The sequence below is a fragment of the Peromyscus californicus genome, unplaced genomic scaffold, assembly GCF_007827085.1.
Source record: "Peromyscus californicus insignis strain IS unplaced genomic scaffold, ASM782708v3 Scaffold_5__1_contigs__length_169319896, whole genome shotgun sequence".
In the NCBI taxonomy this organism is placed as follows: domain Eukaryota; kingdom Metazoa; phylum Chordata; class Mammalia; order Rodentia; family Cricetidae; genus Peromyscus; species Peromyscus californicus.
The window spans coordinates 50,658,770-50,672,505 of NW_026294573.1; the positions used below are offsets into that span (position 1 = coordinate 50,658,770).

General features: G+C 45.5%; 1 protein-coding gene across 1 annotated transcript in view; it reads right to left on the reverse strand.

Annotated features, from left to right (window-relative positions):
* Positions 1 to 13,736, reverse strand: part of Raver2 (ribonucleoprotein, PTB binding 2) — an 80,203-nt gene that overhangs the window by 43,525 nt on the left and 22,942 nt on the right. Inside the window, exons 2-3 of the mRNA XM_052718891.1 lie at positions 11,073 to 11,139; positions 2,743 to 3,212 (exon numbers count right to left, since the gene is read on the reverse strand). Coding sequence (XP_052574851.1) covers positions 2,743 to 3,212; positions 11,073 to 11,139 — 537 coding nt within the window. The remainder of the gene's footprint in view (positions 1 to 2,742; positions 3,213 to 11,072; positions 11,140 to 13,736) is intronic.

Below are 13,736 nucleotides of genomic sequence, written 5' to 3' on the forward strand. Positions count from 1 at the left end.
ACCTTTTCCAAATATTCCTCTAAGAGCTCAATTCCTCCTATAATTCAAACCAGACCTTCGGACCAGAGCTGTCCCTGTGGTCTCTTGACTACAAGAGTGTCTCCAGTCCATTTTCTGCTGATGTGCCACAGACAAGAGCCTGAACGTGACAGACCCACGGATAAGGAGCTAGGCAGATGCTGCCTTAATAGATTTCTGAAGCTTTTTTTTTTTTTTTTTTTTTTTTTTTTTTTTTTGGTTTTTCAAGACAGGGTTTCTCTGTGTAGCTTTGCGCCTTTCCTGGAACTCGCTTTGGAGACCAGGCTGGCCTCGAACTCACAGAGATCCGCCTGGCTCTGCCTCCCGAGTGCTGGGATTAAAGGCGTGCGCCACCACCGCCCGGCTTAGATTTCTGAAGCTTTAAAACTACTACTACTGCTAGTCTTGCTTCAGTGGAGGGTTTTATGTTTTTGGGTTTTGTTTTGTTTTTTGAGAAAGTGTTTCTCTATGTAATAGCCTTGGCTGTCCTAGAATTTGTTCTGTAGACCAAGCTGTCCTCAAACTCAGGATCCACCTGCCTCTGCCTCCCGAGTGCTGGGATTAAAGGTATGTGCCACTGCTGCCCAGCATTCACTCTTACCTAAAGTGTTATCATCTGAAGGTTTCCAAAATAAATCTCATTAAAACCACATCAACAGAGTTGGAATGGGACATTCAGTTCAATACCAGAACTACTTAAAGAAGTTTCTGTTATTCTGAAGCATTTTAGCAGAAGCTAGGGGTCACTCAACAGGACCCAGCAAACAGATTCCACCACTGTACAGCTAGACAAGGTGATCTGTAAGGTTCCTGCTGACTCTTGGGTTCACAGTTCAGATCTTCTGTGTGATACATGGCTTCGTCCCCCACATTTGCTCCAAAGGCCTCTGATGAGCTACAGAGAACTGCTGGGGTAGTTCCTGCAGATTTCTGTAGCTGGTTTGATTCCAGAGTGTTACCACCTACCTTTGATCTGCCTTCTGTGACTGCTACCTTTTGTCTCCCACACTTTCTGTTGGAAGTCTTATCTGAGAGTTTCCCAGAGGTTCAAAGCCTATGTAAAACTTGGTTGGGGGACAACTCCCCAAAACCATAGTATTCCTTACCTAGGAATTTGCATTTGGCACTGTCCCTTTGAGGAGCTTAGATAAGAGGTTTTAGGATATGGAAATTAACTTGCTAAAGGTATAAAATGGGTAACAATAAAAAAGCCCTTTGGTAAGCAACAGGAGTCAGTCTGAGAGAGACTGATGCTCCCGAAGCAGGAAAAGCTAGAAATTTCATCCTTAGAGTGCCTCTGGGTCTTTTTTCCATGGACCCATATAAGCCCACACCCGATATACAACAGAGAACTAAAGACAGACACAGGATGATGGTATTACGTAACTGTCGGTATTCAACAATACATCACTAAGCCAATCCACTCCAGTAACTGAGCAAAGACTGGGTCAAACGTTGGTCACAAAATATTCTAATTTTATACAAGTCTTAGGTGGTTTCTTTAGTGGAGCAACAATGTAAGAAAAAGCGAGATGGCGCCACGCGTCTAAAATATGCACATGGCTGCATAACTCACTCCCGTGCAGAATCTAAAAGGGCCAGTCTTGTAGAAAGGAGGGAGCAGACTGGCAGTCACCAGTGGAGAATGGAGTCACCAACAGAGAACTTGGTTACAAGGTATGAAATTCGAGTTAGACAGTAGAACTTAAGTTCAGGAGATGGATTATAAAATATGCTCCATCACAATTAACAACACATCATATTCCTGGAAAATTCTGACAGTGGACACTGAGTGTTCTCCTCACAGAAGACGGTAACTCTGTGGGGTGATGCACGGCCAGTTGGCTGGCTTTAGGCTCCTCACCACATGTGCATACCTCACAGCATCACGCTAGACTTAACAAATACATACTTTACCTGTCCATTTAAACACACGTGTGCACAGCCTAACTCCAAAAATTTCATTGCAGTGTATGAATTTGGAAAATGTTGGGTGAGAGGAAAAAAGGGGAGGAGGAAGGAAGAGAGCTTAAGACATCGGGAAACATGGAAGTGAAGGGAGGGGGGCAAAAAGAGGCAATGAGGGAACAGAGAAGGAACTGGTCGGCTGCCCTCAGAAAGCGGCCAGGGGAGGAGCCACACAGTGCCGCGCTCTGTGCGGTTATCGGGATGTGTGCACCACAGTCAGGTGCTTGGAAATGCTCCTCAGCACGGCCAGGATCTTCTCGACATGCCTCAGCCACCAGAAGCCCATTCAGACAGACGTGGGCGCTTGCCTTACACTTTGTCCAAGTTTTCTGTCCTCCATATGTCTCTCTTCATGGCACTTGACACTCATCTACAAAACCGTCAAGCACTAAGACACTGTGTTCTCTTCTCTTCATTTCTGACACAGCTTAGAGCTGGCCCAGAGAAAGTGGTGAACATGAATTGGTGAACATGAGTTGGAGGGATAAATGGATCAATGGAGAAATGTCTGGACAACTGGGCGGAAAGGGAAGGGGAGTGAGTAGTGAGCAATGGCTTTGCTATGATACAATGAACCAAAGCAACAGAGTTTGGCCCATCAACAGAAGGGAATGACTTCAAATCCCCTTAGAGGCCTCATTATAGACTCAAGCAGAATCAAAATCGCCACTGTGATATTTGCAGACAGACAGACATCGATTAGAGATGCATGCAACTACTTTTAAGTATCTCAAATGAGCTCTTGGCAATACATACCTGGCAAAACACCGGTTTGTGGATACCAGAGAAGAGCTGCAAGAGCTCTTCTGAATCCCTGTAGTCACTGGGCAGTTTATCTATACAAAGGCACTTAGAATGGATGAGCTCTGAGGCCAAGAGATTAACATCCATCCACTGTGCAAAGAGTGCCGACGCGCCCATCTGCCTGCCCAATAGCTCCAGTCTAGCCTTGGCAGCGAAATCCTTCTTCATGTACTCCACAAACCCATAGCCTTTGGAGTGGCCAGTGACTTCACTGTAGACCAAAAAACACCTCTCGATGTTCCCATAGGCACGGACGAGTTCTTCAAACTCTTCTAACGTGAAAGAGACGGGCAGGTTGGTGATGCACAACAGAGCATCTGTAGGCTGCAGCTGCACTATTAACTCTCTGCCTCGGAAAGAAAACTGATGAAACCTCTGAATCGCACTCTGCGCTTGCTCCCCGTTCAATAAGGTAACAAAAGCTGCAAGATAACACAGGGGACGGAAAAAGTTTTAAGTCAGTGTTTTCATTTTTTTCCTGCTGTCATCCACAGTAAGAAATACATTTTATGCCTAAGGCTCAGTATATACAAAAATACGGATCTTTTCCTGAAGCAAAATGATCACTAAATGCACCTCTATTACACGGAATGCCCCCTCTTTTTTAAGATAGAATCTCACTAGCTCTTGCTGACCCAGATCTCACTATATAGACCAAGCTGACTCTAAACTCAGAGATCCAGCTGCCTTTGGCCCTGCCTCCCCAGGGCACCACCAAATCTGACCTCAATGCACTCTTGATTTTGTTGTTTAGAAACTGCTTTTCTAGTGTGTGTGGGGGGGGGGGGGAGGGGGGGGGATGCACACGTATATGTGCAGATGTATAGGTAGGCAGGCCTGTGAGTGCACATGGAGGCCAGAGGAGGGCGTCAGTGTCCTCTACCACTCCCCACCTTATCCCTTTGAGGTGGAGTCTATTCCCTCAACCCAGAGCTTTTTATCTATCTATCTATCTATCTATCTATCTATCTATCTATCTATCTATCTATCTATCTATCTATCTATCTAATCTATCTATCTAATCTATCTATCTAATCTATCTATCTAATCTATCTATCTAATCTATCTATCTATCTAATCTATCTATCTAATCTATCTATCTACCTACCTACCTACCTACCTCTCTCAGCAAGCCTGGTCAGAGCTACAGTTACGGGTATGGGACTTGTGAGCACATGCCGGGCTAGTGATAGAGGTGCAGGGGTTCAAACTCAGGTCTCACCACTGCTTGGAAAATGTTCTTAACCGCTGAGCCATCTCTCTGAGACCCTTGATTTTTTCCAACTCTAATTTACTATGTTAAAAAAAGTTACTTTTTTAAAATGCTGCGCCTCAACTAGACTAATTTCATGGCCAGTTGTTCAAATAAAAAATTCAGTGATTCTATTAGGAATTCCACTGTAAGATCCACTATACTGAGGGATTTTGTTTGGGGTATTTTCTAACCCCTCAACAACCATGTAAAGTTTTATGAAGCCTTTATAAAAACCTTCAACTGAAATTAAAATGAGGCTACAAGACCTCTTCCCCATAAAGATCTAAAAGACTTCCACAGGAAGGACCTGAAAAACTAAAAGTACAGTAAAAGATGCCAAAATGCCTGACGGAAACCAGCTTTCCCCACATCCCTTTCACAGCATTCAAATCACTAAGACACGGCTCTGCAAAGCTGAGCCTGGAGTGAGCTCATCCCCAGGACCCCAGTGGTGGACCAGAACAACTGCCACAGCTGTCCTCTGACCACGCGCGCGTGTACACACACACACACACACACACACACACACACACACACACACATACACACACACACACACACACACGTCCTTTTAAAAAAGAGATAATAAAACATCAGGTTGGTTAGCTTCAAAGAACCCATGTGTAGCAGACTTCTCTTGGGCCACCAACCAACTCCCAAATCATGACATGGGACTTATTAGTTATAAATGCTCAGCCCAGCTTAGGCTCATTTCTGGCTATCTCTTTTAACTCAAATGAACCTGTTTCTCTTTATCTTTTGCCTTGGGGCTTTTCACTTTTCTTTCCTTCTGTATGTCTTTCTTACACTGCTCCTCATGTCTGGCTGGCCGGTGGCTGCCTGGCTTCTTGCCCCAGTCATGTCCCTCTCTTTCTCCCTCATTCTTTCTCAAGCCTAGATTTCTCCTACTTTTTCTCTCTACCTGACAGCCCCGCCTATCCTTTCTCTGCCTAGCTATTGGCCGTTCAGCTCTTTATTAGACCAATCAGGTGTCTTGGGCAGGCAAGGTGAGACAAATGCAACACATATTCACATAATTAAGCACACATCCTTACGTTGTTAAACAAATGCAGCATAAACAAATGTAACACACCTTTACACAGTTAGAGTAATATTCCAAGACACACGAGAGTATAGAATTTCATATATGACTTTGATAAATAAAGTCAAATGAAAAGATAACATGATTCTGATCTTGGACCAATATTTTAACATGCAATCCCAGTAAAACAATTTTAAAAGCTTCCTAAGCTACTTCAGCATCAAACAATGAAATGTACGAAATAAAAAACATGGCACAGCCTGGCTGGAGACACATGCCTAGAATCTCAGCACATGTGAGAGACAGGAGGACCATACATTCAGGGCAATCCTGGGCTACACAGTTGAGACAGGGAGAGCCTGCCTCAAACACAAACAAATGCGACACATGGAGTTACAAATCAATGAAATATACAGGCTCATATTTGTTACAACTAAGAGTATGAGGGTGATCTGGCTGCGACATCTGTCACCCCATTGATGGCCAGGGCTGATGTGGCTGATCTGGCTGGCTAGGAAGGTGTCCCCTTACTCCTTACTCCTCACGGCTCCATGTGCATCCCTCCTGAAGCTGCACACTCGGTCCAAGAGGATGACCTTCCCCTAATAGAGGAAGGCTGGTCTCTGGTCAAGGGTATTTGAGTAGCTGAGCTGCCCTGCTAGAACCTCTAAATGAGCTCTCAAAGTCCGTAATTGTTAAAGCTAAATTTTAGTTATATCAATTTATCTGTTACCACTGACGAATATAAATATTTAAGAACTTTTGCAAGAAATCCCGAAAGCCTCCAATTAAAATATCACAGAGCAACCCACAAATCACAAGTGAGCTGCTCTCTCTAAGTGCCTCGTCTTCTCAAGGAGCACAGTGGGGCAGTCCTGCGAGCGCCTGATTCATCCAGATTCAAACAGAACGGGGAAGTATGTGGTTCAGAGCTTAGACAGGGTAGGAAAGGGAGAAGCTCACAGCATGGGTAATTCTGTCCTCCCTAAGCTGGTCCTAGTGCCCAGGCAGCTCTCAGAGTGCGTGCATCTTACCACTCAGAGCGATGCTAACAATTAAAGCGGCACGTTTTTCATTGTACGAGCTCTCCAAATGCCAAGGACAACACAAGAGCCAACTCTTCCAACGGGAGAGTAAAACCAGCCCTTGCGAGAGTTAACTCTTGGTTTCCAAAACCATTTTCTAAAAATCTTGAATTGTTTTGGTTTTTACTAGTTACTTTTCTTGTTGTTGACACAATGGCCTGACGAGCACACCTGTCTTAAGAGTTACTATTGCTGTGACGAAACGCCATGACCACTGAAGGAAGTCAGGGCAGGAACTCCAACAGGGCAGGAACCTGGAGGCAGGGGCTGACAGAGGTCATGGAGCTGCTTACTGGCTTGCACAACCTGCTTTCTTATAGAACCCAGGACCACCAGCCCAGGAATGGCCCCACCCACAATGGGGTGGGCCCTTCATCAATCATGAAGAAAATGCTCTACAGGCTTGCCTACAGCCTGATCTAATGGAAGCATTTGCTTAATTGAGGTTGTCTCCTCTCAGATGACTCTAGCTCATGTCAGGTTGACACAAAACTAGCCAACACAGGTGACTCCATCTCAACTTGACACACAAACATCACTGTTAAGCCACAACCTTTCCTTTCTTGTTCATCACCAAGATCACACATTAATAAAGACATCACAGTATAGCTGGGTGGTTGTGGCACACTCCTTTAATCTCAGCACTCGGGAGGCAGAGGCAGGTATTCGAAGCCAGCCTAATCTACAGAGCAAATTCCAGGGCTACATAGAGAAACTCTGTCTCCAAAAACAAAAACAAAACAGACCAAAAAAAAAAAAAGACATCACAGTATAAAACATTTTATGAACATAAAAGGTCCCACAGCCTTCCAAACTCAGACTTTAAAAGTTGTTTCTTAAATATCTAGTCTCTCTTAAAATTCAAGGTCTCTAAACCAAAGTCTCTTTTTAAAAGTTTAAAGTCTCCCAACTAGGGCCTCCTATAAAATCAAAAATAAATTAAGTGCTTTCTTACTTCAAAAGGGAAGAACCAGGGCATCGTCACAATCTGAACAAAGCAAAATCAAACTCCAACAGTGTAAAATAACTCAGTGTCCAGAATCTGGGATTCACTCATCTTTTTGGCTCCTCCAAGGGGCTTAGGTCACTTCTGTGGCTCTGCCCTCCGCGGCTCTGCCCTCCGCGGCTCTGCCCTCCGCGGCTCTGCCCTCCGCGGCTCTGCCCTCCGCGGCACACAGCTTGTGTTCTAAGGTTGGTCAGGCTCGATTTCTCCTTTGCGGGTCTTGACGGTCGTCCCATGGTACCAGCATCTCCAAAACTCTGGGCTTCTTGCTGCACTGGGCTGCACTTTTCACCACTAGCCTCTCTCCTGGGGTCTCTTCACAGTCAAGCTTCAACTTCTCTGCATGACCCCTTCAGTCGTGGGCCTTCAACCGCTACTGAGGCTGCACCTTCACCAATGGCCTCTCCTGGTCTCTCACAGTACCGAGCCTCAGCTGCTCTTCATGACCCCTTCATCATGCCTTCAGAACCACTACCACCTGGGTGGTGACTCTTACACTATCAAGTTTGGTTGCCGGCTCTAGGGACAACCTTGGTTGCCTCTGGAAAACAAGTTGTTTGTGCTGACTCTCAGGAAACACTTCCCAGAAGATGTCACCTCAATGATGCTGATCTCTCGTCCATCACCGCCAATTCCTCAGCCCCAGCTGACAGCATCAACTGTCCCAGTAAAACAATGATTCCACTACAGTGGTACCGGTCTCTCATTCATCACCGCTGATTCTTTAGCCCCAGCTTCCAGAACCACAGCATCTTAATTCAAAATAGCAAATAGGCAACGGCCCTGACAGTCTTTAATTTTTAACCTTCCCTTTGGAACTTCCCAAGCCAGGCCTCCGTCATTTGCATTGCTTTCAACATTCTTATCTTCCAAGGTCCCACAGAACAGCTCACCAAGCTTTGAACACGCAGTGGCTCCTCTCATCCCAAAGTTCCAAAGTCCTTCCACAATCCCCCCACCCCGAAAACAACACAATCAGTCTGTCATATCAATACCCTACTATCCTGGTACTATCCTGGTATTTGTTTTAGTTAGGGTTGCTACTGCTGTGATGAAACACCATGACCAAAAGAAAGATGAAGAGGAAAAGAGTTTATCTGGATTACACTTCTATACTGTAATCCGTTATCAAAGGAAGTCGGGACAGGAACTCAAACAGGGCAGGAACCTGAAGGCAGGAGCTGATGCAGAGGCCATGGAGGGGTGCTGCTTACTGGCTTGCTCAGTCCGATTTTTATAGAACCCAGGACCACCTGCATAATAGGGTGGTACCACCCATAACATGCTGGGCCCACCCCCAATCACTAATTAAGAAAATGCCCTACAGGCTTGCCTACAGCCCAATCTTATGGAGGCTTTTTCTCAACAGAGGTTCTCTCCTCTCAGATGACTATAGTTGAATTGAGTTGATATAAAACTAGCCAGCACGCACCCTCAGGAAAGGAAGTTTTATTATGGCTCACAGTTTGGGGTAGAGATCATCATGGTGGGGATGTCCTGGTGGCGGGGATGTCCTGGTGGCAGGGATCTGGGGCAGCTGGTTACACAGCATCCAGTCAGAGAGCAGAGGGTCACAAAAGCCGGTGCCCAGCTCACTTTCTCCTTTTTACACAGTCTAGGACCCCCAGCCATGCCATGTGCTACCTCAGTTAAACCAATTAGATACTCCCTCGGACATACCCATTACAGTTCCAGGCCTCCCCAACCCAACCAGGCTGCCAAAGAACATCACTTAACTCTCTTATTCCCTAAAACACACCACAGCTTGTTAAATACGAGGTATGGTTTATATTAGCCCTAAAATTGTGAGTTTATGCTGCAGTGCTGGGGACTGGAAGTTGCTGACCGTTCTTTTATGTTCCCTATGTACTAGTCCGTGCACTCTTGGCCGCGTCTGCACACCTGTCCGAGCACTCTTTCCCGGGTCTGCACACCTGTGCGAGCACTCTCCGAGCACTCTTTCCCGGGTCTGCACACCTGTCCGAGCACTCTCCGAGCACTCTTGTCCGCGTCTGCACACCTGTCCGAGCACTCGTTCCCGGGTCTGCACACCTGTCCGAGCACTCTTTCCCGGGTCTGCACACCTGTCCGAGCACTCTTTCCCAGGTCTGCACACCTGTCCGAGCACTCTTTCCCGAGTCTGCACACCTGTCCGAGCACTCTTTCCCGCGTCCGCACACCTGTCCGAGCACTCTTTTCCGAGTCCGCACACCTGTCCGAGCACTCTTTTCCGAGTCTGCACACCTGTCCGAGCACTCTTTCCCGGGTCTGCACACCTGTCCGAGCACTCTTTCCCGGTCTACACACCTGTCTGCCCCCACCTTCCACTTCCTTTCTATATCTTCCTCGGCTCACAATTGAAAGGTAGCAATCTCTAGGGTCCTTCCTGGTAGGATACTCATGAGACCCAAATTCAAACACCCAGAAGCGCCAAGCCACTGAATCCCTGCTCTCACTCTACCCCCTGCCCTGAGACAATCGAGGCCTTCTTATTCAGTAGTATGTCTGGTTACGGATTAGGTGCTGGAAGAGCACTGTTGTTCAACACTGAGCTCACGCTGCAACTGGGGAGATAAGACACTCAACTGAGAGTTACCTATGGGGGTGTCCCAAAGAGGAAGTGGGGGGGGGAGCTGTGAGACCAACAGAATTGAGCCAACTAATCTAGTGGAAGGGCCTTAAGCCACATGCCGGCACTGAAATCTCCACCTAAAGGAACACATGCTACATCCACTATCGTTTTGTTTATGAAAAGACACATCTGTCCTCTCATGACCCCCAGGAGGGACAACAAAGGAGTATGTCATGAACCAAAGAACCGGAACAGTCTAGGGACGATGGTGCCCTACTCCCCAGACTGGACACAGATTTGTAAGGGCTTCCTCTAGATGGGGAATGCAGTCGGAGTGCTGGGAACCAGAGTTCCTCGGCATCTGGGGGGCTTTTGCTGGCTTTGGTTTTGAGGGGTTTTTATGCGGGGTGTTTTTAACTCAGCAATAAACATGAAGGCCTTCCTGTACTCTCTGGGGGAAAATGCTGGGATCACACCCATGTCCTTGCACAAGCTGGGCAAATGCTCCACACCAAGCTGTACCCAGCTCTCAAGATAAACGATTTGCACTGGAATACACGTGTATACAGCAGTTTTACCATCATCCATGCTGCAGCTTATCATCTAAAAAAATGCTCACATTTATATATCAATACACCTATAAAAGAGCAGAGTTCTGATCTCACAGATGGGAAACTAATACTCAGAAAAACTAGGCAAGTTTTCCTAATGTGTCCAACTAAAGATCAGGCTACACACAGTGTGTGTTCACAGAACCCAGTAACATTATTAGATGGAAGCACACTATGCCCCCGAAGAACACCTAACATTCAACATTCATTGTTAAAAACCAAACCTCCAGACACACTGTATTTGTTTACCAGTTAAAGTTCGGGACATTAATATTGCCCTCAGAAAATAACCGGTGAGTCACACTGATAGAATTTCACACTTACGAACTCCATAGCTGGCAGGGAACAGAGCTGAGTGGCGGGATGCTTGCCAGCACCTGTAAAGGCCCTGAGTTCAATTCCCAGCACCAGAAGAAGATAGATGACAGCAAGCTTTCCTGCTCTACGGTAACTTCCTGCGGCATCAAAACAAGATTAAGTGGGGGCTGGAGAGATGGCTCAGAGGTTAAGAGCACTGGCTGTTCTTCCAAAGGTCCTGAGTTCAATTCCCAGCAACCACATGGTGGCTCACAACCATCTGTAATGAGATCTGGTGCCCTCTTCTGGCCTGCAGGCATGTAGGCAGAACACTGTATACATAAGTAAATAAATCTTAAAAAAAAAACAAACAAACAAACAAAAAAACAAGATTAAGTGCTTGGAACGGACGCTCACCTGTTCGTTTATTCCTGTCCACATAGCAGTACTTGAGCTCATAGTCCTGTAGTAACTCGTGAACCTCCTGAAAGACACAAAGCCACGAAAACTCAGTAAGTCCATCAGTTTAGTTAGCGCTTGACTGTCACCCTCCCCCACCACACTGTCACTCCCTGCTCCCCCGTCACACTGCCATCCCCCTGTCCCTGGCATGCTGCCAGCTCCCGACACACTGCCATCTCCTGATACACCCCATATACTCTAAAACTGAGCACTTACTACCCACGTGAACCTGCACCCCACTCTGCACTTCGGCTCACACATGCACTGGATCTAGAATGGGTAAACTAGCCACTAAGGCTGCACAGGCCACCTAAGGTCCACTGAAATCCCACTCCAATGCTTGGAGAAGCTTCCTGACAATTTCCCAGAGAATGTGCCCCATACTGCCATCATGTCCTGATCTATGCCTCTCTTGCAGAAATAAATATATATTAAATTATTCTGCATGCTGCAGTTTAGGCAGGAAATATACCTGTAAATGCTTGTAATAAACATGCAGAAAAAAACAAACGTATATTGGGTATACTGTGATAAATAAATTGTAGATTTTTAACTTACAAACTAAATTTAAATTAAATGTTTTTTTATAAAAACAATTAATATAACAGAAACAGTATAGGTTGAAGTTGGCTCCTCTCCGACCTCACAGCATACAATGTACGAACTTATTTTCTATTTTTATATTTTTGCCTGCATCACTTTGCATGAGGTAGGCATTTGAATACATATCAAAGTGAATAGGATTTGTTTTGAATTAGCATGTGGTACTGAAAAATTTCTGCATACTTTTTTTGAGACAGGATCTCACCATGTAACTCTGACCAGAGTGGTATCCCCGGGTGGGCACAAATCACACAGTTCTTAACAGATACGAAGCATTCAAGAGTATCACACAGGTGGGATTGTGACGCCACACTAGAGAATGACAGGTAACCCATTCAAGGTAACAAATGCATGCGAAGAGAGCACAGGTATCAGTACTGAAGTGTTTAACTCGGTGAGTTCTTATTACTGCAATTATCATAATTAGTTCTCATCTAGCTTTTAGTGGGTAGAAGGCACTAGACTTACTTATACGAAAAATCAGAAAACCATGGGCTAAGGGGATGACTCCGCGGATAAAGTGTCTGTCAAGGTCATTGTGCGAACCAGAGTTTGGATCCCCAGAACCCACATACAAGATGGGCAGGTGGAGCCAATTTTTAATTCCAGCACTCAGGAAGCAGAGACGGGATCCCTGGGGCAAACTGACAAGCTAGATGGGCAAAGTCTGGGTTCAGCAAGAGATGAAGACCCTGTCTTGATAAGTAGAGTGGAGAGGGATCAAGGAGGGTACCTGATACCAACTTTGGGCCTCCACACATGTATCTGTGTACACACACACACACACACACACACACACACACATAGATGAATATGCAAACATATACATATGTATGCTTAAAAAAAAAAAAAGGTGAGAAACGCCAAGCAGGTTCCCCCGAGGAACTCAGTGAGAGACATCAACAACTTCAGTGTGGATCCTGAAAGGTTCCAGGAAACACACCCTCATTCCATCCAGTATAAATTTTCAAAGCAGTACATCATCAAGTAACCATTAATGATTACAATGATTAAAAATGATTCCAATTATAATAGTTTTTTATATTGTATATAATACAATTTTTATAGTTAAGAGCAACCTAGAAAAGGAAGAAAAAAAACCAGAATGGCCACACATTAGAAAGTTTCCCTAGGGCTGTGGAGATGGCTTGGGGTTCTTCCCGAGGACCCAGACTTGGTTCCCAGCACCTACATGGCGGATCATAACCATCCAGTTCCAGGGGTTCAGACGCCCTCTTCTGTCCTCTGTGGGCACCAGGCATACATATGGTGTACAGACAAATAAGACATGCAGGCAAAACACCAAAATATATAAAATTTAAAGATCTAAAAAATTTTTTTTTGAAATTTACCTTTGAATTCAGTGCAAAAGGAGAAGAGTATGGCTATAATAGGCAATTCTAAAAACATAAACTGGGTGGAAATACCACAATCATCGGTCACACAAAACAGAAGGTGAAGTTGAGCATCTCGGACGGCTGTGAGTAAGCTTGTTGTAAGTGCCTGAAAACACACGTCCGTTTTGTGAAACAGTCTGCTGACTAGAGCAGTTCAGACGCTAGTGTGGTTTATCTTAAATGTTCAGTGTTTTCTCAGACTCAGGAAAACTTCAGCTGCCGTCCCAGGAAAAGCCTAACTTCTCCATTGCACAACCACACCCCTTGCCAACGGACTAACTTAACAGAGCTTCCCAGGGAAGGCTTTATTGGAGGGATCAAGTGTGTTCTTTGGGTGGCACGGACTCTAATCTTTCATCTGGCTGGTGAGCAGCTGTTGAGTGCTAGATAAAGAAAAGCGATACCACTCACCACGTTATCAAGTATCTGTAAACAAATGGCACTGCCGTGCCGTTCCTCTGGCCGAGGGAATTACCTAAGGAACGCTTCAGGACCAAAGATGCATTTTGCAACTTAGAAATGTTATTTTCACAACATCTGTACTTCTAATCACAGTTCTTCTGTGCATCAGGTATGAGGTGCTGCCTGCTACAGGGGAAGCCCTACAAAGCTTCCAAGA